General features: G+C 43.1%; 1 protein-coding gene across 4 annotated transcripts in view; it reads right to left on the reverse strand.

Moving 5' to 3' along the window:
- Positions 1-25,061, reverse strand: part of Gria1 (glutamate ionotropic receptor AMPA type subunit 1) — a 319,911-nt gene that overhangs the window by 88,253 nt on the left and 206,597 nt on the right. For all 4 annotated transcript variants that reach the window (XM_052195298.1, XM_052195297.1, XM_052195295.1 and 1 more), the window contains 3 exons: positions 9,828-9,932; positions 1,865-1,975; positions 807-1,013 (listed from right to left, as the gene is read on the reverse strand). In XM_052195298.1, coding sequence (XP_052051258.1) covers positions 807-1,013; positions 1,865-1,975; positions 9,828-9,932 — 423 coding nt within the window. The remainder of the gene's footprint in view (positions 1-806; positions 1,014-1,864; positions 1,976-9,827; positions 9,933-25,061) is intronic.

Consider the following 25,061-nt stretch of genomic DNA (forward strand, 5'->3'; position numbering starts at 1 on the left):
CCTGACCATCAACTGAGTACCAACCCGAGACTCAGCATGACTTCAGTGCTGTTCAGAGATACAGCTGGCATATTCAGGACCTACAAAGGAAGCCTCCAAACTCTCTTGAACATTATGGAAACTGCCTTTTGCTATTTTCTTGTTTTCTATAAGACAAAGTCTCTGGTCCAGGCTGGCTTCAAGACTCTGAGGCACAGTGAGCCACAAAGAAGCAGAGGCTAGCTTCTAGTATGGAAAGCCAGGGCAGTTTGAAGGGAAGTCTCAACTATTATGAGGGGACACAAATGCCATGGACTGATCCAGCCGGAGAAAAAAGGGCCTTAGAAAAGTGTTCTAGAAAAGGAGTTAGAGATGGAAGACAGCAGCAGAGGCTCAAGGAACAACAAAAGGTAGAAGCTGGGTGTTTGGAAATTACAGGAAAGAACGTCAACTCAACAGTGAGTTCAGATGCAGATGCAAATAGTCCCAGTGGGACTAAGATTGAGAGGGACATAGATGACTCTTAGTAGATTAATATGAGCTTTGTTATCTGTCCCAAGAGAGCCGATCCTGGAGCTAACTCTCCTGTCATTTGTGCTGAACAATGGCCAACTAGATTGGCAGACACTGAGCCAGGTAGAGTGAATTAGGACCAGGAATTTGGACCCCCATGTCCTAAGATGATAGATGGCTTCCTATTCAGCAGCAACACTAGTCAATTTGGGAGTCAATTTATGCACAGAGCCATCCAGCTATGAAATGATTTTTTGTCTGGTTCTCTCCTCTGTCCTTCATGATAATGTCTTCTTCCTGTCCCAGGCACTTACTCCATAGACCAGCTCTCCCACCATGCCATTCCAGGCCTTTGTGTCCGGATCCCGGGCTCCGTATTTGCCATCGCTGACGATCTCAAGTCGGTAGGAGTAGCCCACATGCTTAGCAATCTCCGCAGCCAGCTCCACGCAGTAGCCCTCATAGCGGTCATTGCCCTCAAACTGGTTGGCATTCTTTTTAAGCATCACGTAAGGATCTTCCTGGTGGAGAAACAGGACAGAGGGTGTGGCCTGTGGGTGCACCCATGAGTGGGGAGGACTTGCCTGGCAGAGGAGTATGCTTCCAGTGTTGGTAAGCATTGGGAAGTCTTTCTAGACCCTAAATAAGTTTCTTGAATTTCTGTTCCTTAGCCCATTATAAACTTCTAGGGAAAAGAAAATAAAATGCTGCTAAAATAGAAATTTGTATCATACAAATGTAATATGGCTTTCCAAATTATGTTCTTTTTGTAATTTTTTTTAAAAATTATTTTATGCATATGAATATTTTTCTTGCATGCACGTCTATATATTACCTGTGTGCCTTGTGCCAGAGGAGGTCAGAAGAGGATGTTAGATCCCCTGGAACTGCAGTATAGGCAGTTGTGTGGTACCATGTGGGTCCTAGGAATTGAACCCAGGTCCTCTGCAACATAAGTTTACCCCTCAACAGAACATGACTTCTACTGAATGAGGCACATATAGATACTAGAACAACCTAGGGCCACTTTTGGGTTTCATATATGGAGAAAGTGGCTTAGAAGATAAGATGTAGTTTATCCAAGGATGCAGGGTGAGTCTCAGAGATGCTGAGTGAAAACTCAGAACTGCTTATCCATAAGGCACGCCTTTCCCAAGGCTCTGTGGGTTTTGTTGTTATTTTTATTGCTATCATTGTTTTATGAGACTGTCCCACCACATAGCAGAGGCTGGCATGGAGTCCTGCCCTCCTTTTAGCCTTCTGAGTGCTGAGCTGACAAGCATGCATGCATGGCTGTGTCTAGTGTCACCATGTCCAGTCACGGCATTTCACACTAAAGCAGGCTCTTTCTGCTTTAAAGGAGCATACTCACGAGGATAGTCGTGACGATGTAGGTTCGATTCTGGACGCTTGAGTTGTCCCCTCCAGCCTGAGCATCGGTGGCTGCGGGGACAAACTTATCGTCTTCATTCCAGTAACCAATCTGTTAATGAGAAGGCAAAACACAATCTGAGGAGGGATCTTGGAGCTGGCTATGGTGGCACACAGTGATCGGTGTACCAGAGTTCAGGATGCTGTAAGCAGATATATCAATAGGTAAGGTGCTCCCCCAGTTCCCCCTCCATCCCTCATAGTGGTGGCTAAGCCTAAAGACTGCCCTTCTGGAAGGTCAGGAACCTACCTCTTTATCTAAACTGTAGAGAACAGGGAAAGTGAGGGCTTTGGGATTTAATTCCCTTCTGCTGTTTTCACAGCCAATCCATGCCTGCCCTGCACATTAACCCTTTATTTACCTGAACTTATTCTAAACTGCAGTTTGAGCCACTTGGTTAAATAAATGCTACCCCTCATTTTTAGAGTACCTGCTTCTTCCCATCCAGATTTAATTTTCTGGAAAATAGTACTATCCTCCACTTACTGCTAGTTTTCCTGATTGTTGTGATACTGAGTCATGCTCAAGGGTAAACAAAATTAATTCGTAAATATTACGAATTACAGGTTTTTAATACTTTGTCCAAAGTCTTTCAGGAAAGTTACTGAATCCCAATTATGTGCAAAGTTCTCAGCTAAAACACTTAATGGTGTGTAACAAGGTTGAGGGACACAGAGATGTCCAAGAGGGAGTGTTGTCCCTGGGAACAGCATTTGAGAAGACATGAACCACATAGACACATAGCCCACAACATGCAGAATGGGTGAGTGAGCAGAGGCCTTCAAGCTCAGTGGGTAGCAAGGGTTCACCTAGGAGAGAAATGGGTGCATGGGTCTAAGTATCAGAGTGTTTTGAAGACCAGGGTAAACAGTGGGGACTGTCCTTAAGGCAACAAGGACTCATGAAAGGTTTGGGACAACAGAATGACCTAGCTAACACATGCACACATATATGTACAGTACACACACATACACACACACACACATACACACACACACACACTCATGCACACATACTCTCACACACAAGTGCACACACATTTAGACTGTGTGTGTGTGTGTGTGTGTGAGGAGAGAGAGAGAGAGAGAGAGAGAGAGAGAGAGAGATCTTCAGCTGTTTACAATGGCAGCTATACACATGTTCTTGCTTTGGCTCAGTGCTCAGTGAGTTTTCTGCCATCTCATCTGCTTACTTCCTGCAGCTGGGCAGTGCCTGCTTTAGATCTGGGACACTGCCCATTCATCCCTTCCCACAGCAGTTATTCTGACTGCGAGCTGGAATCAGTTTACTGGTAGTGAATGCTTTTCTAGTCCTTCTACATGCTTTTTATGTTTTAATTCCTTTAATCCTCTTTGAAATCCCATGACATTTGCCAGGTTTCACTCCCACATTAAGTGTGAAGACACTGAGATGTGGAACGGTAACCTCCCCAGGGCCGCAGGATAACCACGTTGGTGCAAGAACTGGAAAGCTCTCCTTGCTGCAAAGATTACAAGTACATGCTGAAACTGTCTCATTTTTCCAAGGGTACTAGGGATTGAATTCATGCTTTCACAACAGGCACTCTGTTGATTGAGCTATCTCCTTAGCTCTAAACGAGCTTATTTTTTTCCTAGCTGTCTTGTGGGAAAAGAAGACATACATGATCTTGCCAGGTTTTGTAGAGACATCTGGATGCATAAGTTCATGTTCATGTCTCCTATGAACCAACAGACTCACGTGGATATTTGGCCCCATGACTAGATGCATAGGAAGCTGACAAAAGTGTCTGAAAAGACTTTGTACATGAGAGCGTATGTCCCTTCCTTTGGGCAGTGGGCTGGATTACCATATGGGACTTTGATTCTCTACTGAGGAGGTACAGGGACTTTGATTCTTGTTGAAAGTAAATCAGAGTAGGAAGTTTGGTAAAGATTGGGGCCCACTGTTCAGGAGAGGATTTAAAAAAAAAATCTGACAGGGAGAAGTCTTCTCCTGGGGCCACTTATTATTTTTTGATCTCCTATTTTCCATCTGCCTCTAAAGATTCTTTGAACGTCGGAAATGAGTCCAGATGATAGAGAGGATATTCTTAAGTGGATGAAGTTTAAAGAGCAGGTGATCACAGAGCTGTGGACTCAATTGATCTTGCCTGCAGCCATCAGGTTGAATTTGTACATGGGTACCCCAGGATTGCCTTTGAAGCCACAGCTCCTGACTTCCCCAAATGAGGGTTGTCATATCCAGTTGCCTATTGTGGCAGAGATGGCTAACTGGCCACCGAGCAATCTTGTTTGCCCTTCATGGGGTAGAGATAGCAGGAAGTGACTATCTTTCCCCAGCCTGTTTGGCATGCCATTGGGAGGAACTGAGAGATACGCCTCTTTTCCATACTGATTTTTCCTGAATTTCTAGCAGCTTTACCATTTTTTTTCCCTTCTTCTCCATTTGTTGCTAAATGTTGACAGCCAGAAAGACTCTAGGGGACAGTGAGTCCTTCTCTGCCCAACCCTTAGCCCAAGCCCTAGGGCTGAACCTCATTGATGGTCTGAACCAATTAATCTCAACTTTAAAAATTTCTACCAAACTAGCCTATCACAGCTTGCTGTAATTTACGTTTCTGTGCTTCTAATGAGTCAGACTGCATAAGCAAGCAAACAAACAACAACAACTTGCCATCCACTAAAGAAGAGATTAACTTGCCATGGAATAAAGAGCTTTGTCTCAGAGCATAGTCCCTACAGCACTTAGCCAAGAGAGCACATATAAAAAGGGTGAAGTTATTAACCTTATTGTGACTTTATCTCAGAATACAGTATAGAGATGCTTGGTAGAAGGATAGCCAAAGAAACAACCAAGGAAGAGGATGATGCCTACACAAAAGCAAAGCAATGAGCTAGAGAAAAGAGCAAGCATTGATCCCTAGAGCCCTGTAGCCTGAGGTCAGGGGGTTTGCTGTATTTTCCTGGAGGTAAGAAGCCACAGTGAAGAGCTCTAAGCAGTATGATTTGTTGCATATTTTAAACAGACTCTCCATCTCTGAGGATGGAAATGTGATCATTATAGTGAGGTAGGATCATACACACTTAGTGGGATCCCTGGTAGAGAGGAAGTTGCTGTCCAGGGCAAGGAAACTGGCATGGGTCCTGGGTTGGCTAATGAAGATGGAGGAATAGCTGTATTGGGGTCGGATCTGAGGCTAACATTAGTCTGTCAAAAGTTGGAGGCCATGGACTTAAAATTCCCAGGGGGTGTATGGAATTGAAAGCTATGTTTTTTTCTTGGAATGAGAAGATGATGGAGATACCAGAAGGAATTCTGGTCACCGTAGTCTCTCCAGCCTATTTATATACAAGGTTAGAACTGAGTAACTAACCCAGGCCAGGGAAGGGGGACTCAAATCAAGTTGAACGGGGCAAATGTTGAATGCTGTCAATAAGGGGCAAAGGAGTCTGTCACACGATCAATGGGTGAAGGGGCTTGAGTCCCCACTGCTGGTCTCCAGATGAAAGAATCTGTAATACAGTGCCCTGTAATGCTCCTGTGGGTGGCCACTATGAGACTATGTGAACCTATCCCAATGTGACAAGATGTTTCATTCAGAGAAGGATCCCTAAGCCCATCCCAAAGTCATACATATAAATGGGACTTCTTAAGACTGAGCGTCACTAGAGTCAGGGCCAAATCTGTTCCCTGAAACTTTAAGCTTGATGGCTGGAAGCTTAGCATCTCAGTGGGATGCTAAACTGCACCAGGATCCTAGGGAGCTTGCTGGTCCTGAGTCAGCTGGATACAGGTGGGATTGGTGTTTCCCAGAAGCCCTGAACCAGGAAGAGGAAGCTTTTGTTACACAGGGCAGGTAAGGCCTTGTGATGCCCCTGAAACCATCACAAGGTCACTCTTGAAAAGCTTAGGCATTAATTTGGAGTTGGATTGAGTGAAAGTCTTGGAGGCAGAGATTCAGAGGAATTGATTTTCTGAAAGGCAGATCCCTGTAGACAAAGAATGCTTAAGACCACATTCTAAGAAAGGATTTAGTCACTAGAAAGTAAGTTTGAAAACAGCTTGGTGATTAGAAAAACAGGCACAGCCATTTGCTTGCAGGTTTGAAGGCTGCTCCGTTAGTGCTGTACATGCCTGTGCAGGGTACACAGAACTGGTGTGAAGTTTCTGTGGCAGACAGGAGTTTAAAACATGAGCAAGAGGATGAGGGCTGAATGCCCCTGCATGCCAGAGCATGCTTTCCTCAACCTTGTACTATGGAAGGGTAAGTATAGTCTCATTCAGTCCTTCAAGGAAACTTTCTTCTTTTCTTCTCTCCTTCCATCCCTCCTTTCTTTAAAGTCAGGGTCTCATTACATAGCAAGGCTATCTTTGAACTGACAATGATCCTCTTGGCTCATCCTTCCAAGCCCTGGGATTACAGACACCCCCCCCCCCCTGCCTTGCATCAGAGATGATATAACTGAGGATCAGGGAGGCCTAGTGACTTGTTCAAAGTCACATGGCTAGCACAGAGGACTACTGGTCTACCTATCCTTAAAGCCCAAGCTCTTTCCCACTCAGTATAGGAACCCAATAGTCTGGGGAGAAAGCTTTGAACTCATCTCTGGTACTGGCTTGTTTCCTTGCTGTAGGGATCTGCATTTTTGAGTAGGTCTCCAAGCACTGCTTGTGGTAATATCTGCTCATCCCTACAGTGATCTGCTTGCTCTGGAAAGTTCCTGATGAAGCCAAGGTCTAGAAAAGACAGAGCCTTCTATGGTCTGAGGCATGGGAAAGATCAAAGTCATAGCAAAGGTCCTGCAATCATTGACGAGGTCACACCAAAGGCAGTTTATGGAATAAAGAAGGTCACTAACTCCCACTTCTATAGTAAACCATAGTCTAGTCTGGAGATGGATGGTATGACTGGGAAAAGTGGCTGGTAACAAATGTCACCACATGGAGTCTTTTAAGGGTCATCCAAATACCAGAGTTCAGAGGAACTAGAGGCTATTCAGCGAAATCCCTCTCACTTAATTGAAGATGCAGGCCTAGATAGGCTAATTATCTGCCAGATGGATGACATGAGGCTGGATGATAACTAAGCACATGTCTGATTTTCATATCTACTTCTTATACGACCCCATGCTCTCAACACACTGCTAATGGCAGACAGGACTCTGGCTTTCATTGGAAAGGTCCCATTACTTGGGGAAGAGGATAATCCTCACCAGCACCCTCCCTAGACTCTTGTCTTGTAGCCCCTGCTGATCTTGAACTTCTTCTGATCCCCCTGCCTCATTTTCCTAGTGCTTAATTCACAAGGCCTTGTACCACCAGACCAGGCTATATCTCCATATTTTAATGGTGCAAAGGCACAGCTTTTATGCATTATACAGGTACCAAATCTTTTCCACTGGCAAGTGGTAACAGTACTTGTGAGGATTGTGAGGTCAGACCAGGCTTGTGGTTGCTTATTGTGTATCTAAGAGCAGTTATCTTGACAGTTCCACCCCTGTATAAGCTACCTATAGCATCTTCATGCAGTGTGGCTCTCCCAAGGGTCTAAAAGCACTATGGTTGGGGGAGGAGATCATGAGTCTGTTGTCCTTTCCAGGAGTAGCATCCTCCTCCTGGTGTGCCCTTGTCCCCAAGCACCGTCCTGATTGTGTCAATTTGATCCTTTCAGGCTTGACAGCAGCTGCAGATAAACAGGGAGTCAGGCTCTTAACAAGGTGTCTTTTTAGCTATTGTTCACTGAGACCTTGGGCAGCCTAGTGGGCCTCTCTGCCTCAGTTTACCTATGGAGAAAGGAAGACAGCCTAGATATACACATGCCATGATGGAGCTGAGGAAGTCACAACAGACTATCCAGATGCAAGTGTATGCATCTAAAATGTTCCACAGCTACTGGAAACACCCCTGGCCTAATCTAGGCTGGCTAATCAGAGACGTGGAAGTTGAGGACAGTTAGAATAGCTAATACTTGAGAAGTAAGTACTTTTTCTAGCAGCAGTAATTAGAAGGATCAAGGTGACAAAAATCAGATTCTTGTGGTGAGCAGAATAATTCTCCCAACAGGAGATGTCTCTACTGCATACACTGTTTGGCCATGTTCTGTTATATAGTGAAAGGACACAAAGCTGAGATCTGGAGAGGTGCCTGGAACATCTGGGTGGGGCCCATCTAGCTAAGAAACTCTTTAAAGTAGAGCCTTCTCCAGCTGTTCCAGTGGAACAGAGAGATGTGATGTTTCTGAGCCTATGGATAGAGATGGCACTACAGGTATTGGACAGCCTCTAGAAAAACACTGGCAAATGAGAAGATGCCTCCAGAGAGGAATATGGTCCTGCCAGCACCTTGACTATTTAATCTATCCATGTGTGAAATCGTGAGATGAGATTTTTTTTGTGGTTTGAAGTCATGGCTTGTAACAATCTATGTTGGCAACAATAGAACATCTCACAGCCCTGATGAGCTGCTGAGCCAGACTAGAAAGTAGAGGTGGGCTTCACAGTGGGGGTAGGGAGCCAAGGATGCTGTATCCTCAGAACTCTCTAGAATTTTCAGCTTTGGTAACTATGCTCTGTGTCTGCACTGTGAGACCCAACACGCAGTAGCCATATGTGGCTGTGCAGATCTTGATAACCTTTAGATTTTAATTCATTAAAAATTAAATTTCAATGACCTATGTGGCCAGGGTGAGGATATATAACACAGTCTCGGAGACACAGGCTGTGTCTGAGGTGCCAGATTTCTAGGTGCCAGGGCCAGCATTTAGAACTTCCAAATGCCTGAGATACTTGAATCATCTCATTGAACTCACACGGTCAGCAGCATCATTGTGAGCTCTGTCTAAGGCTCAGAGAACTTGGAAAACCTGTCCAGATCCTAGAAGAGTAAATGGAGACCTCAAGCTTCGGTTCCAGGATCCCTGAGATTTACGGTCCTCCACCAGCTTCAAAACCTTCAACAATGCCACCTTGCTGGCTTACCACAAGGAAGCAGGCATGATAATGCCCGAGGGCAGGGGACACAGAGGCTGCCAAGAGACAGAAGGGAAGCAGCCAGAATGCTGTCTCCAAGGAACATGCTTTGCTCTAAGTGCTGAAGGCTGACGAGGTATCGACCAAGCAAGACAGCAGCAGTGTGGAGAGCCCATCCTCCCTAGATATGTGAAGAGTCCTGGGCAGAGAGGAGCATGTGTATTCACACAACTGAAAGAAACAAAATTGTCTGGCATGGCATGAAGGAAGTGTCAAAGGTCCAAGGTGGGGGAGCTTGACAGTGACCAAATCACACTACGTCTTATGAGTTTAAGTAAGACCGAAGGATCTACATTTCATCTTTTAAAGCTCCAATATGAATATTAATATTATATAAAAACACATGCATGTGTGTTTTGCACTCTGACTTCCGTCGAGAAGAGAGCATGACTGTGACTAAGTGTGGACAATCAGAAGGTAGTTAACCTCATCTATAAAGACCCTAGAATTCTCCAGAACCCCCAGGAATATAACTGGCACTGTGTTCATATCTATTTCTCCATGTTTTCAGGTTCTTACAAAGAAAATTGAGACCAAATCTTATTCTATATCCTTGGCTAGTCTCAGACTGACAATAACCCTCCAATCTCAGCCACTCAAATGTTTAGTTCACAGGCAAATGGAATATGCAGGGCTCTCCCTCTGTCTGCTCAGAGTGTTTTTCCATCCTACGACTCTCAAACACTCTCAGAAAAAAAAATCTGGGAGTTGCATCCCCATTTTACAGGGAGGGAATCAGTTCTCGGAGAAGGGACCCATTCGATTTTCTCCAGAAGAGTCGAGAGAATTGACATTTCCTCCCTCTCATCAAAGGTGTAGGCCAGGCAGGTGTCTGGGGCCCTCATTGGCAGCCTGAGCCTCCACCCTGTCCCATCGGTGAAGTCCACCCTTACCTTGCGAATCCCATCATGCTTCATTTCGATCACGTGGAGGGTGTAATTGGTCCGGCGCCCTTTCTCGTTAAACTGCACATTTCCTGTCAAACCTTCGAAGCGCACCTGAAAATAGAGCCAAATGCTGTACCGTGAAGTTGCATTTTATATTTGTCCCTGTGGGTTTTGTTGTTGTTATTGTTGTTGTTGTTGTTGTTGCTGGTGTGTGTGTGTATGTGTGTATTGGTTTTCAGAGGTGGTATCATAAATAACTCAGTCTGGCTTTGACCTCAATATGAACCTGACAAAGATGACCTTGAACTCTTAAACCCACCCTATCCCTCACCCCCAACACACCCAAGCTCCCTACCTCTACTTCCCAAGTGATGGGATAACAGGCAAGTGCCACTGAGACAGGCAAGTATTCGGAGTAGCTTCCTAGCCTGAAAGTCTGCTTGATTGGACTGTGGCTACATCCTATACTTTCTGAACAATGCACCTAGCAAACTGTTGGCAACCTAGGACCCCATCTTCATCAAGCTGCACATTCACGTGGTTTAAGCCATGGAAACAAGTTATCTCTTCATAATGTCCCATTCCTATTCAAATACACCTCAGAACACATCCTGGAAACAAGGAAGATGGACCAGTCTTGTCTAGACTGGTTTTGGGATTTATGTGCAGAACATCAAACTGTGATCCCAGAGTGAAATTTCAGGTGGACTCTTCTATTTAATCATCTTATGCCCATGCATAATTGGATATGTAAATATATGATTGAGATCAGGCACATTATGAGAAGGGATATGCACGTGAACTAAGACAAATTAATCTAAGTCTGTCAGTCAAAGTAGAAAACCACCAAAATTATACTCCTAGTAACCTAACCTTGGAACTTTGAACCTCATAAAAGTAAGATTCCGAACACCCTCACTCCCATGACACTCTTACAATTCTGACAGTGAACTTCTTTCTGACTTGTGCTAACACTCTTCTTTGAGTAACATGTTCTTGCTACTTTACAGTTTCTGTGTTTCTTGGTTTTCTTCTTGAGTAACACACCAACAGCCTGCAAACACCTAGCCCAGACACACACCACCGTGCCAAGTGATTTTTTTTTTTGAGCAAAACTTCTGACCCCAAGAGAGTAAGTATATCCTCACTTAATTGGGTCCATTCTCTCTTACTGCTTCAGGCAAGTATTAGCAGTAAGTTAGAGGGCATGCTATTGGGGCATCTTCCCATCATCCTTAGCCAAACCTTTCTACCACACCCTGCCTGCTCAGATGAGCAACTGAAGAAGGAAAAGCTTCTGGGTTTGAGGGACTGAGATGCCACCACTGATAAATCGGGAGGAGTCCAGACTAGAAGCCAGCCTTAGGATGGATGCCTCAAATCTAATCAGAAAATGTTAATTATTTTGTGAGTCCAGATAATGAAATACCTAAAATCTGTAGAGCTGGATTTGTCTCTGGCTTCCCGACTGGCAGTCAGATACCTTGAGTGATTTACCCATTTCAGTTTCTAGGTTACAAAGTTCCTGCCCTGTTTACCTCACAAGATATAGCTAATGCACAAGTGCAGTAGAAACAGAGTGCACCCGCAAAGACCTCACATTTAGCCAGAATGTGCAGGGCCTTATAGACATCTTAGATGACTATAACATCAGAACAAAAAATCTACAGTATGGCAATTGTCTCTCTTCGAATGAGTCAGACTCAACTTCCATGGATTGGTACCTTTAAGTTGAAATTGTGGATTAAAGGTCCAGTAGACAATATCAGAACCCAAGCCTGCTACTCTTTAGAGACTGAGTACCCTCCAGCTGAAGGTGAATCTAGGAAATGACATCACAGACCCCGATATTGACTCTTTTTTTAATTTTTTTATTCGATATATTTTTTATTTACATTTCAAATGATTTCCCCTTTTCTAGCCCCCCTCACTCCCCGAAAGTCCCGTAAGCCCCCTTCTCTCCCCTTGTCCTCCCACCCACCCCTTCCCACTTCCCCGTTCTGGTTTTGCTGAATACTGCTTCACTGATATTGACTCTTTATCCTCAGATCCCTCCTGCCTATAACTGGTAAGGTGAGTCTACGGTTGTTACAAATAGAGGCTCTGCATATTGCCCAGTGATCCAGTGATGCTTGTATTCCCCCTCTCCAATAGCTTGAAGAGAAGTCATGCAGAGTTTTATTTTTCAGCTAGAAGTCAGAGAGGATAGGCTCTCTCTCTCTCTCTCTCTCCCTCTCTCTCTCTCTCTCTCATCTCTCTCTCTCTCTCTCTCTGTGTGTGTGTGTGTGTGTGTGTGTGTGTGTGTGTCCTTGCTCTGTCCTTGTTCTTAAGCTGACCCTTTCATCCCTTTCTGGTTTGAAGTCTTAGTAGAGAGGCCATGACAGGCCCAACACACTGAGTGAATTATCCAAGCTCTCTGCTCTTTCATCTGTAAGCTGGTGATATCATCGTTCCTGGAAAAGTCCGGATCATCCTTCCTTTATAGGAAGAAAACAAAACATGGATCCAGCCACAGAGACTACTAGAAAGGAGTCAGTGACTTCACCTTCTTATCACTTTGGTCATTGTTGTTGAAATGGAAAATGTCCCCCATAGGCATATATATTTGAATACTGGGTCTCAGGCTGGTGGCACCTTTTGTAGATGTTTAGGTGGTACTACAACTCTGCCGGAGGAAGTATGTCACTGGGAGTGTATGTTGCCATGCCTCTCCACTGGGACAAGCTCATCCCTCTAAGTCCAAATAAGCTCTGTCTTTCTATAAGTTGTTTTGTTTTATCCCAGCAATAGAAAGGTAACTAATATCGTCATCCTGGCCCATGATCAGCTCTTCCAGTGCTCCAGGTTCAAGGTGGGTAGCTTGGTTGGCAGGTTTCAGTTTAAATAACTTATTTAGACAGCAGTGGGGCAAATGTTTGGATAACTGGATGGTAGAATAACTGAACTAAAGAGAAAAAAACATCACTAACAATACAAATGGGTACCTGCTCTTTCTCACTGGTCTCAAATATCAATCTATTTGTTAATAAGACATTGAAGGATCTCATATGACTCAGTTTCCTCATGTGTTACATGGATTGAGTGAATTATGTCTTGTTTATTTTAAGGATAAATAAGATACTTTATGATAAATATTGTCGTAAATGCTCAACATTTACTATTGTTACGAAGGATGACACCCATATTACTATCACTTCCCAAGTATTGTGTACTTATGAAGCTTTGTCTGCATTCACAGGAATCCCATGAGGCATGGTGCTTAGATTTTACGATTTCCCTTCACAGGAGGAAGCCAGAACTCTGGTGGTAGGTGGAAAGAACAAGCAGCCGAGGCAGGCTTGAAACTCAGAGTTTCTGATGTCTGTGGGTGTCTTTAACCTCAGACATTGAGTGGCCTCTCTATAAGATTGCCACATTCAGCTGTAGTGGACCACATAGACATGCACAGTGTGGCAATCAATGCCTGCTTGCTGCTGCCATAACCTCTTGGGCATTTCCAGACACATTTTGTTGAAACCCAAGGAGAGCTGTGTGCTCCTCATTGAATCTATATCTGGGCTTCCTTCTCAAACAACTGAAATATCTAGAATGTTGTGTTAGACATGCGTATTCATATGTGGATACTACTCAGATGAGAAATATGACGAAGATGCCATACATGTACTGTGTAGAGTGGGCTAACGGGAGTGGAAAATAGACCGGAGCCTAGCATAATTAGCAGAAAGGCTTCACCCAGCAACTTATGAGAACAGATGTGGAGACCCACATAGCCAAACATTAGGCAGATCTCAGGGAATCCCTTGGAAGAGGCAGATAAGGATTGTAGGAGCCAGAGGAGTCAAGGACACCACAAGAAAACCCACAGAATCAACTAATGTGGGCACATAGTGGCTCATAGGGACTGAGCCCACAATCAGAGAGCCTGCATGCATCCACTCTAAGTTCTCCTTATATATGTTATGGTTCTGTAGCTTTGTGTTCTTGTGATACTCCTAACGGTGGGAGCAGGTACTGTCTCTGACTCTTTTGCCTGCTTTTGGGACCCCTTTCCTCCTGCTGGGTTGCCTCATCCAGCCTTAATATGAAGGCATATGCCTAGTCTTACTGCAACTTGATATGGCATGTTTCATTGATATTCCTGGGAGGCTGGCTTTTTTTCTGAAGGAAAATGGAGGAAAAGTAGATTTGAGGAAGAGGGGAGCTGGGGGGAGGGACTGGGAAAAGTGGAGGGATGAGGAAATTGCAGTGGAATGTAATATATAAGAGAAGAAGGAAAAAAGAGAGAGTTCTGAGTCCCTTGAATAGATGGACTTGTCTTAGGAAAAAGGAGTAATTATTCAGTGGTGTCCAGACAGTGCTGGGTGGGGCCAGGATATGAACCCCCTTTTAACATTCCTTTGCGGGTCAAATGTGACACCCCATCATGTGCCTGCATTCTCATGCTAGCTTTCTGTAGGTGTCATGTGTGTGTTTGGAATAGAACCCAAGGCCATGCAAATGCTCTCTCATGGAGCTGCATTCCTAGCTTCTCTCAAGTATTCCAGGTTGTGTGAATCCAGCTGTATTCTTGAAGAAAGCTTTGCAGTTCTCCATACTCTGACTGTGCAGTCTGATCCTGCCCTCAACAAGACCAAGAGCTCACATTGTGGCTCAGTTCTCAGTGGGCATCTCCCTATTACTGCTCATAAGGTTTCCAGGCCCTTGAGCCTTGATAATGAGTACTGAAAAGTAGGGGCTCCTCTTGCACCCTCCCTTCCAGATGCCATCTATCCTTCACTTGTATATACTTGACAATGACCCAAATAAATAAGAGGGAGTCAGCTTTCTGAATTTGATAGCTTGGGTTTGGCTTCCTGGAGCATCTACATCTCCCAAAGTCCTGGTCATACAGAACTATAAATAGTAAAATATGCATTTTTCTGGGGAAAAAGAGCCCAAAGATTTTTCCTTCTTCATGTCCTTAAAGTTATATGTCCTTCCACACACTAAGAGCCTGAGTTGTGATACTTTGGGTGGAAATTCTGCAGCCAGTCCCACAGTACCCAGAGGAAGCTCCACTTCCAGACACTCTTACATGTCCACGATAATAGGATCAGAGGTGAGGAGGACATAGCATCTGTTCCAACACCAATGATTGTAACTGGGACCAGTGGGATCCAGGGAGGGAGGAACCCCATCCAACCACTGGCTCAGGGTCCTTCAAGTCTGAGCAAGTGCCCTGGGCAGACGTTGGGTGCGAACTCCATAGCCAATCCCACAACACCCAGATGGAGCTCCACTCACAGGCACTCTAACATTCCTGGGATCTCAGGATCCCACGATCCCAGGAGCTTGGTAGCACTAGGATCTCAGGGTCCTAGAGGCAGCTTGACTCTCAGGAGCTCTGACACACCCAGAATCTCAGGATCTTGGAACCATAGGATCACAGAGATAGCTAGACTCTGAGGAGTTCTGACACAACTGGGATCACAGGAAGGACAGGCTCCAGTCAGATATAGTAAGGGCAGGTAGCAATAGAGATAATCAGATGACAACAGAAACCAAGGTTACGTGGCATCAACAGAAGCCAATTCTCTCACCATAGCAAGTCCTGGATTGTCTTAGTCAGGGTTTCTATTCCTGCACAAACATCATGACCAAGAAGCAAGTTGGGGAGGAAAGGGTTCATTGAGCTTACACTTCCACATTGCATTTCATCACTAAAGGAAGTCAGGACTGGAACTCAAGCAGGTCAGGAAGCAGAAGCTGATGCAGAGGCCATGGAGGGATGTTTCTTACTGGCTTGCTTCCCCTGGCTTACTCAGCCTGCTCTCTTATAGAACCCAAGACTACCAGCCCAAAGGTGGTACCACCCACAAGGGGCCCTCCCCACTTGATCACTAATTGAGAAAATGCCCCACAGCTGGATCTCATGGAGGCACTTCCCCAACTGAAGCTCCTTTCTTTGTGATAACTCCAGCCTGTGTCAAGTTGACACACAAAACTAGCCAGTACATGGATACACCATCACATCGGAAAAGCAAGATTTGGATCTAAAATCACTTCTCATGATGATGATAGAGGACTTTAAGAAGGACATAAATAACTCTGTTAAAGAAATACAGGAGAACAGGGGTAAATAGCTAGAAGCCCTTAAAGAGGAAACACAAAAATCCCTTAAAGAATTATAGGAAAACACAATAAAACAGGTGAAGGAAATGAACAAAACCATCCAAGATCTAAAAATGGAAATAGAAACAATAAAGAAATCACAAAGTGAGACAATTCTGGAGTTAGAAAACCTTGGAAAGACATTAGGAGTCATAGATGCAAGCATCACCAAGAGAATACAAGAGATAGAAGAGAATCTCAGGTGTAGAAGACACCATAGAAACATTGACTCAGTAGTCAAAGAAAATCCAAAAGACAAAAAGCTCCCAACCCAAATCATCCAGGAAATCCAGAACACAGTGAGAAGACCAAACCAAAGGCTAAATAGGTATAGAAGAGAGTGAAGATTCCCAAAGGAATCTTCCCTACTTAAAGGGCCAGTAAATATCTTTAACAAAATTATAGAAGACAACTTACCTAACCTAAGAGATGCCCATGAACATACAAGAAGCTTACAGAACTCCAAATAGACTAGACCAGAAAAGAAGTCACATGATAATCAAAACACCAAATGCATTAAACAAAGAAAGAATTTTAAAAGCAGTAAGGGGAAAAAGGTCAAGTAACATATAAAGGCAGGCCTATCAGAGTTACACCAGACTTCTCACCAGAGACTATGAAAGCTAGAAGATCCTAGTCAGATGTCACACAGGCCCTAAGGAACATAAATGCCAGCCCATGCATTTGGTATACCCAGCAAAACTCTCAATTATCATAGATGGAGAAAACAAGATATTCCATGACAAAACCAAATTTACACAATATCTTTCCACAAATCCAGTGCTACAAATGATAATAGATGGAAAACGCCAACACAAGAAGGGAAACTACACCATAGAAAAAGCAAGAAACACAGTGAAATGTACCCTTATAAAGTCTAGGCTGAGCAGCGGCGACAGCAGCAACAGCAGCAGCGGCTGGTCCAGAGGAAGGGCTATCAGCAGTAGAACCAAGCTGACAGGGTCCAGGCAGACCCTGCGCCCACGACCACTGGCCATCTCTAGCCAGCCTGGCTGCAAGCAGCGGAGGATTTACAGCGCCTTTCACCACACAGAAGCCACATCAGAACTCTGCCTCCCGCCAGTCAGTTACGAGGCCTCCATATTGGTTCTCGGACGCCAGAGACATCAGACAGACTGAGGTACGCAAATATAACCAACATCGAGGGGGTCTAAGCCCGGCGGGCGTTGGCCTGCACCCAGGCACTGAGCTGTTTGGGGGGCCACCGGTGTGCAAACCTGGCCAGGAGGTTGTTTGCCCGGGCCAGCGCACCACGCCGCCATTTTGTGTACGGGAAGCCAGAGTCCTAGCAGGCAAAACCGGCTAACAGGCTAGCCCCAGGCCGACATAGCTGGGGTCTAAGACGGTCAGGCCCTGGACTGCCCCCAGGCCCTGGACTGCTCGGTGGGCCATCTGTGTGCTGACCAGGCCAGGAGGTTGTTAGCCCAGCAGACTCTCCCAGCACTCTTAGGGAGCACGTGCACGCCGCCATCCTGGCCACCTGACAGACCCAATTAACACTCACAGCTGAGGGGAACTTTGCTCAGACATTGGCCTGCCAGGCTTTTGCCCAGGGCCCGAGCAGCTAGGCTAGCCTTGTGTGCACCAACCTGGTTGGGAGTTCCACTGCCCAGCAGAGTGATCAGCACACAGAAAAGGTCCGGGCAGCATACACCCTCAGCACTCCCTGAAGGAGAAAACGGGCACCATCTGGTTCACAGACACAATCTGGGGCAAAGAACACTAGGGCTACAAGGGCACCCAAGAGGAGGACAGCACATCAGCAATCTGCAACAGGGGAAACCCTGCCATCCAGTGTTGCAGAAATAGCCCTAGAGCCTCTCAGGAGGCTGAAACACCAGCCAGAGACAAGACCAAATAGCTCCAGAGAACATGATGCCAAAGGGCAAACACAGGAACGCTACTAACAGAAATCTAGGCAATATGGCAGCATCTGAACCAAACTCTCCAACATCAACAAGTCCTAGTTATGCCAACACACCAGAGAAACAAGATTTGGATTTAAAATCACTGTTCATGATACTGCTAGAAGAACACAAAAAGGACATGAATGAATCTATTAAAGAAATACAGGGGAACATGAATAAGCTAGAAACCCGTATAATGAAAACACAAAAATCACTTAAAGAAATGCAGGAGAGTAAGGCCCAAGAGATAGAAGCCAATAAAGAAGAAAGGCAAAAAAACTTAAAAGAAATGCAGGAGAACTAGAGTCAACAGGCAGAAGTCATGAAAGAGAAAACACAAAAATCTCTTAAAGAATTACAGGAAAACACACACAAACAAATGATGGAACTGAGCAAAACCATACTGGATCTAAAAACAGAAGTAGAAACAACTAAGAAATCACAAAGGGAGACAACTTTGGAGATAGAAAACCTTGAGAAGAAATCAGGGGCCATAGATGCAAATATAAACAACAGAATACAAGAGATGGAAGAAAGAATCTCAGATGCTGAAGATACCATAGGAACCATTGACTCAACTGTCAAAGAAAATGCAAAATGCAAAAAGCTTGTATCTCAGAACATCCAGGAAATCCAGGATACAATGAGAAGACCAAACCTAAGGATTATAGGTATAGATGAGAGTGAAGATTTACAACAGAAAGGGCCAGCAAATATCTTCAACAAAATTATGGAAGAAAACTTTCCCAACTTAAAGAGAGAGATGCCTATGAATATACAAGAAGCCTACAGGACTCCAAACAGACTGGACCTGAGCAGAAATACCTCCCATCACATAATAATCAAAACCCCAAATGCACTAAACAAAGAAAGAATATTAAAGGCAGTAAGAGAAAAAGGCAAAGTAACATATAAAGGAAGACCTATCAGAATCACACCAGACTTCTCACCAGAGACCATGAAAGCTAGATGATCCTGGGCAGATCTCATGCAGACTCTAAGAGAACACAAATGTCAGCCAAGACTACTATACCCAGCAAAACTCTCATTCACCATAGATGGAGAAACCAAGATATTTCATGACAAAACCTAATTTACACAATATCCTTCCACAAACCCAGCTCTGCAAAGAATAGTAGGAGGAAAACTCTAATACAAGGAGGGAAACTACACCCTGGAGAAAGCAAGATAGTTACCTTCCTTCATCAAACCCAAAAGAAGATAACCACTCAAATATAAAAAGAACATAAAAAATGACAGGAAGTAATAATCACTATTCCTTAATATCTCTTAACATCAATGGTCTCAATTCCCCAATAAAAAGACATAGACTAACAGACTGGATAAGGAAACAGGACCCTACAATTTGCTGCATACAGGAGACACACCTCAGTGTCAAAGATAAAAACTACCTTAGAGTAAAAGGCTGGAAGACAATCTTACAAGCCAATGTAACGAACAAGCCACAGGAAACGAGCAGGAGTAGCCATTTTAATATCAGATAAAATTGACTTTCAACCTAAAGTCATCAAAAGAGACACTGAGGGACACTTCTTGCTGGTCAAAGGAAAAATCCACCAAGAAGAACTTTCAATTCTGAACATCTATGCGCCAAATGCAAATGCAAGGGCACTCTCATTCATAAAAGAAACTTTACTAAAGCTCAAAGCACACATTGCACCTAACACACTAATTGTGGGGGGACTTCAGCACTCCACTCTCCTCAATGGACTGATTGGGAAAACAGAAACTAAACAAGGACACAGTAAAACTAATTGAAGCTTTGGACCAATTGGATTTGACTGATATTTATAGAACATTTCACCCTAAAGCAAAAGAATATACCTTTTTCTCAGCACCTCATGGTACCTTCTCCAAAATCGACCATATTATTGGTCACAAGGCAGACCTCAACAAATATAAGACGATCGAACTAATCCCATGCCTCCTATCAGATCACTATGGTGTAAGAGTAGTTTTCAATAGCAACAAAAACAACAGAAAGCCTACATACTCATGGAGGCTGAATAATACTCTACTCAATGACACCTTGGCCAAAGAAGAAATAAAGAAAGAAATCAGAGACTTTTTAGAATTTAATGAAAATGAAGGCACAACATACCCAAATCTGTGGGACACAATGAAAGCAGTGCTAAGAGGAAAACTCATAGTCCTGAGTGCCTCCAAAAAGAAAATGGAGAGAGCATACACTAGCAGCTTAACGACACAACTGAAAGTCCTGGAACAAAAAGAAGCCAATTCACCCAGGAGGAGTAGAAGACAGGAAATCACCAAACTCAGGGCTGAAATCAATCAATTGGAAAAAAAGAGAACCGTACAAAGAATCAACGAATCCAGGAGCTGGTTCTTTGAGAAAATCAACAAGATAGATAAACCCTTAGCCAGACTGACCAAAGGGCACAGAGAAAGTATCCAAATTAACAAAATTATAAATGAAAAGGGGGATGTAACAACAGAAACTGAGGAAATCCAAAAAATCATTAGATCCTACTACAAGAGCCTATACTCAACACAACTGGAGAATCTGGAGGAAATGGACAATTTCCTTGACAGATACCAAACACCAAAATTAAATCAGGACCAAATAGATCATCTAAACAGTCCCATAACGCCTAAAGAAATAGAAGGAGTAATAGAAAGTCTTCCAACCAAAAAAAGCACAGGACCAGATAGTTTCAGTGCAGAATTCTATCAGACCTTCAAAGAAGACTTAACACCAATACTCTTCAAACTATTCCACAAAATAGAAACAGAAGGAACACTACCCAGTTCCTTCTACGAAGCCAAAATTACACTGATACCAAAACCAGACAAAGATCCAACAAAGAAAGAGAACTTCAGACCAGTTTCCCTTATGAACATCGATGCAAAAATACTCAATAAAATTCTTGCCAACCGAATCCAAGAACACATCAAAACGATCATCCACCATGATTAAGTAGGCTTTATCCCAGGAATGCAGGGTTGGTTCAATATACGGAAATCCATCAATGCAATCCACTACATAAACAAACTCAAAGAACAAAACCACATGGTCATTTCATTGGATGCTGAAAAAGCATTTGACAAAATTCAGCATCCTTTCATGCTTAAAGTCTTGGAAAGAACAGGAATTCAAGGCCCATACCTAAACATAGTAAAAGCAATATACAGCAAACCGGTAGCCAGCATCAAACTAAAGGGAGAGAAACTTGATGTAATCCCACTAAAATCAGGGACTAGACAGGGCTGCCCACTTTCTCCTTATCTTTTCAATATTGTACTTGAGGTACTAGCTTGGGCAATTAGACAACATAAGGAGGTCAAAGGAATACAAATTGGAAAGGAAGAAGTCAAACTATCATTATTTGCAGATGGCATGATAGTCTACCTAAGTGACCTAAAAAACTCCACTAGAGAACTCCTAAAGCTGATAAATAACTTCAGCAAAGTGGCAAGTTATAAAATCAACTCAAGCAAATCAGTGACCTTCCTATACTCAAAGGATAAGTAGGCTGAGAAAGAAATTAGGGAAATGACCCCCTTCACAATAGCCACAAACAGTATAAAGTATCTTGGGGTGACTCTTACCAAACATGTGAAAGATCTGTATGACAAGAACTTCAAGACTCTGAAGAAAGAAATGGAAAAAGATCTCAAAAAATTGGAAAACCTCCCATGCTCATGGATCGGCAGAATCAATATAGTTAAAATTGCCATTTTGCCAAAAGCAATATACAGATTCAATGCAATACCCATCAAAATCCCAACTCAATTCTTCACAGAGCTAGAAAGAGCAATTATCAAATTCAACTGGAATAACAAAACACCCAGGATAGCTAAAACAATTCTCAGCAACAAAAGAAATTCTGGGGGAATCAGTATCCCTGACCTCAAGCAATACTACAGAGCAATAGTGTTAAAAATTGCATGGTATTGGTACAGTGACAGGCAGGCAGTTCAATGGAACAGGATTGAAGATCCAGAAATGAACCCACACACCTATGGCCACTTGATCCTCGACAAAGGGGCTGAAAACATCCAATGTAAAAAAAGATAGCCTTTTCAACAAATGGTGCTGGTTCAACTGGAGGTCAGCATGCAGAAGAATGCGAATTGATCCATCCTTGTCTCCTTGTACTAAGCTCAAATCCAAATGGATCAAGGACCTCCACATAAAGCCAGACACTCTGAAGCTAATAGAAAAAAAACTGGGGAAGACCCTTGAGGACATCGGTACAGGGAGAAAGTTTCTGAACAGAACACCAATAGCGTATGCTCTAAGAGCAAGAATTGACAAATGGGACCTCATAAAATTACAAAGTTTCTGTAAGGCAAAGGACACCATCAAGAGGACAAATCGGCAACCAACAAATTGGGAAAAGATCTTCACCAATCCTACATCAGATAGAGGGCTAATATCCAATATATATAAAGAACTCAAGAAGTTAGACTCCAGAAAACCAAACAACCCTATTAAAAAATGGGGTACAGAGTTAAACAAAGAATTCTCACCTGAAGAACTTCGGATGGCGGAGAAGCATCTTAAAAAATGCTCAACTTCATTAGTCATTAGGGAAATGCAAATCAAAACAACCCTAAGATTTCATCTTACACCAGTCAGAATGGCTAAGATTAAAAATTCAGGAGACAGCAGGTGTTGGAGAGGGTGCGGAGAAAGAGGAACACTCCTCCACTGCTGGTGGGGTTGCAAATTGGTACAACCACTCTGGAAAGCAGTCTGGCGGTTCCTCCGAAAACTGGGCACCTCACTTCCAGAAGATCCTGCTATACCACTCCTGGGCATATACCCAGAGGATTCCCCACCATGTAATAAGGATACATGCTCTACTATGTTCATAGCAGCCCTATTTATAATTGCCAGATGCTGGAAAGAACCCAGGTATCCCTCAACAGAAGAGTGGATGCAAAAAATGTGGTGTATCTACACAATGGAGTACTATTCAGCCATTAGAAACAATGAATTCATGAAATTCTTAGGCAAATGGATGGAGCTAGAGAACATCATACTAAGTGAGGTAACCCAGACTCAAAAGGTGAATCATGGTATGCACTCACTAATAAGTGGTTATTAACCTAGAAAACTGGAATACCCAAAACATAATCCACACATCAAATGAGATACAAGAAGAAAGCAGGAGTGGTCCCTGGTTCTGGAAAGACTTAGTGAAACAGTATTTGGCAAAACCAGAACGGGGACCTGGGAAGGGGTCGGAGGGAGGACAGGGGAAGAGAAGGGGGCTTACGGGACTTTCGGGGAGTGGGGGGGGGGCTAGAAAAGGGGAAATCATTTGAAATGTAAATAAATTATATTGAATAAAAAAAATAACAATAAAAAAATTTAAAAAAATAAACAAACAACAACAACAAAACCAAAACAAAATAAAAAGAAAAAGCAAGAAAATAATATTTTAACAAACCAAAAAGAAGACAGCCACACAAATATAATTCCAGCTCTAACAACAAAAATAACAGGAGGTAACAATCACTTTTCCTTAATATCTCTTAACATCAATGAACTCAATTCCCCAATAGAAAGACATAGACTAACAGACTGGATATGTAAACAGGACCCAGAATTTTGCTGCATACAGGAAACACACTTCATTGACAAAGACAGACACTACCTCAGAGTAAAAGGTTGGAAAACAATTTTTCAAGCAAATGGCCCCAAGAAACAAGCTTGAATGGCCATTCTAATATCTAGTAAAATCAACTTTCAACCTAAAGTTATCAAAAAAAAAAAAAATAAGGAAGGACACTTCATACTTGTCAAAGGAAAAATCTACCATGATGAACTCTCAATTTGGAACATCTATGCTCCAAATGCAAGGGCACCCACATTCATAAAAGAAACTTTACTAAAGCTCAAAGCACACATCGTACCCCATACAATAATAGTGGGAGACTTCAACACCCCCCCTCTCAGCAATGGACAGATCATGGAAACAGAAACTAGACAGAGACACAATGAAACCAAGAGAAGTTTTGAAACAAATGGATCTAACAGATATTTATAGAACAATTCATCCTAAAGCAAAAGAATATACCTTCTTCTCAGCATCTCATGGTACCTTCTCCAAAACTGATCCTATAATTGTCACAAAACAGGCCTCAACAGATACAAGAATATTGAAATAATCCTGTGTACCCTATTAAATTACCATGGACTAAGGCTGGTCTTAAATTCCAATAAAAACAATGTAAAACACACATACAAATAAAAGGTGAATAACACTCTGCTTAGTGAAAACAACACTCTGCTTCCTTGATCAAGGAAGAAATTAAAGACTTTTTAGAATTTAATGAAAATGAAGAAACATCATACCAAAACTTATGGGACACAATGAAAGCAGTGGTAAGAGGAAAACTCATAGCTCTAAGCGCCTCCAAAAAGAAACTAGAGAGAGCTTACATTAGCTGATTGATAGTATACCTAAAAGCTCTAGGAAAAAAGAAGCAAATATACCAAGAGGAGTTGATGATAGGAAATAATCAAACTCAGGGCTGAAATCAACCAAATAGAAACAAAAAGAACTATACAAAGAATCAATCAACAAAACCAGGAGTTGGTTCTTTGAGAAAATCAACAAGATAGATAGACCCTTCACCACAGTAACCAGAGAGAACCGAGACAATATCCAAATTAATAAAATCAGAAATGAAAAGAGAGACATAACAATGGAAACCATGGAAAGAAAACAGACCTAAACAAAGAAAGAATTTTTGCCTGAAGAAATTCAGATGGCCGAGAAGCACCTTAAGAAATGCTCAACATCATTAGCCATTAGGGAAATGCAAATCAAAACAACCCTGAGATTTCACTCACACCAGTCAGAATGGCTAAGGTTAAAAACTCAGGAGACAGCAGGTGTTGGCAAGAATGTGGAGAAAGAGGAACACTCCTTCACTGCTGGTAGGATTGTAAGATGGTACAACCACTCTGGAAATCAGTCTGGCGGTTCCTAAGAAAACTGGACATGACACTTCTGGAGGACCTCTCCTGGGCATATACCCAGAGGATTCCTCAGCATGCAATACTCCCCACATACTCCATTATGTTCGTAGCAACCTTATTTATAATAGCCAGAAGCTGGAAAGAACCCAGATATCCTTCAATGGAGGAATGGATACAGAAAAT

The sequence above is a fragment of the Apodemus sylvaticus genome, chromosome 10, assembly GCF_947179515.1.
Source record: "Apodemus sylvaticus chromosome 10, mApoSyl1.1, whole genome shotgun sequence".
Lineage (NCBI taxonomy): Eukaryota > Metazoa > Chordata > Mammalia > Rodentia > Muridae > Apodemus > Apodemus sylvaticus.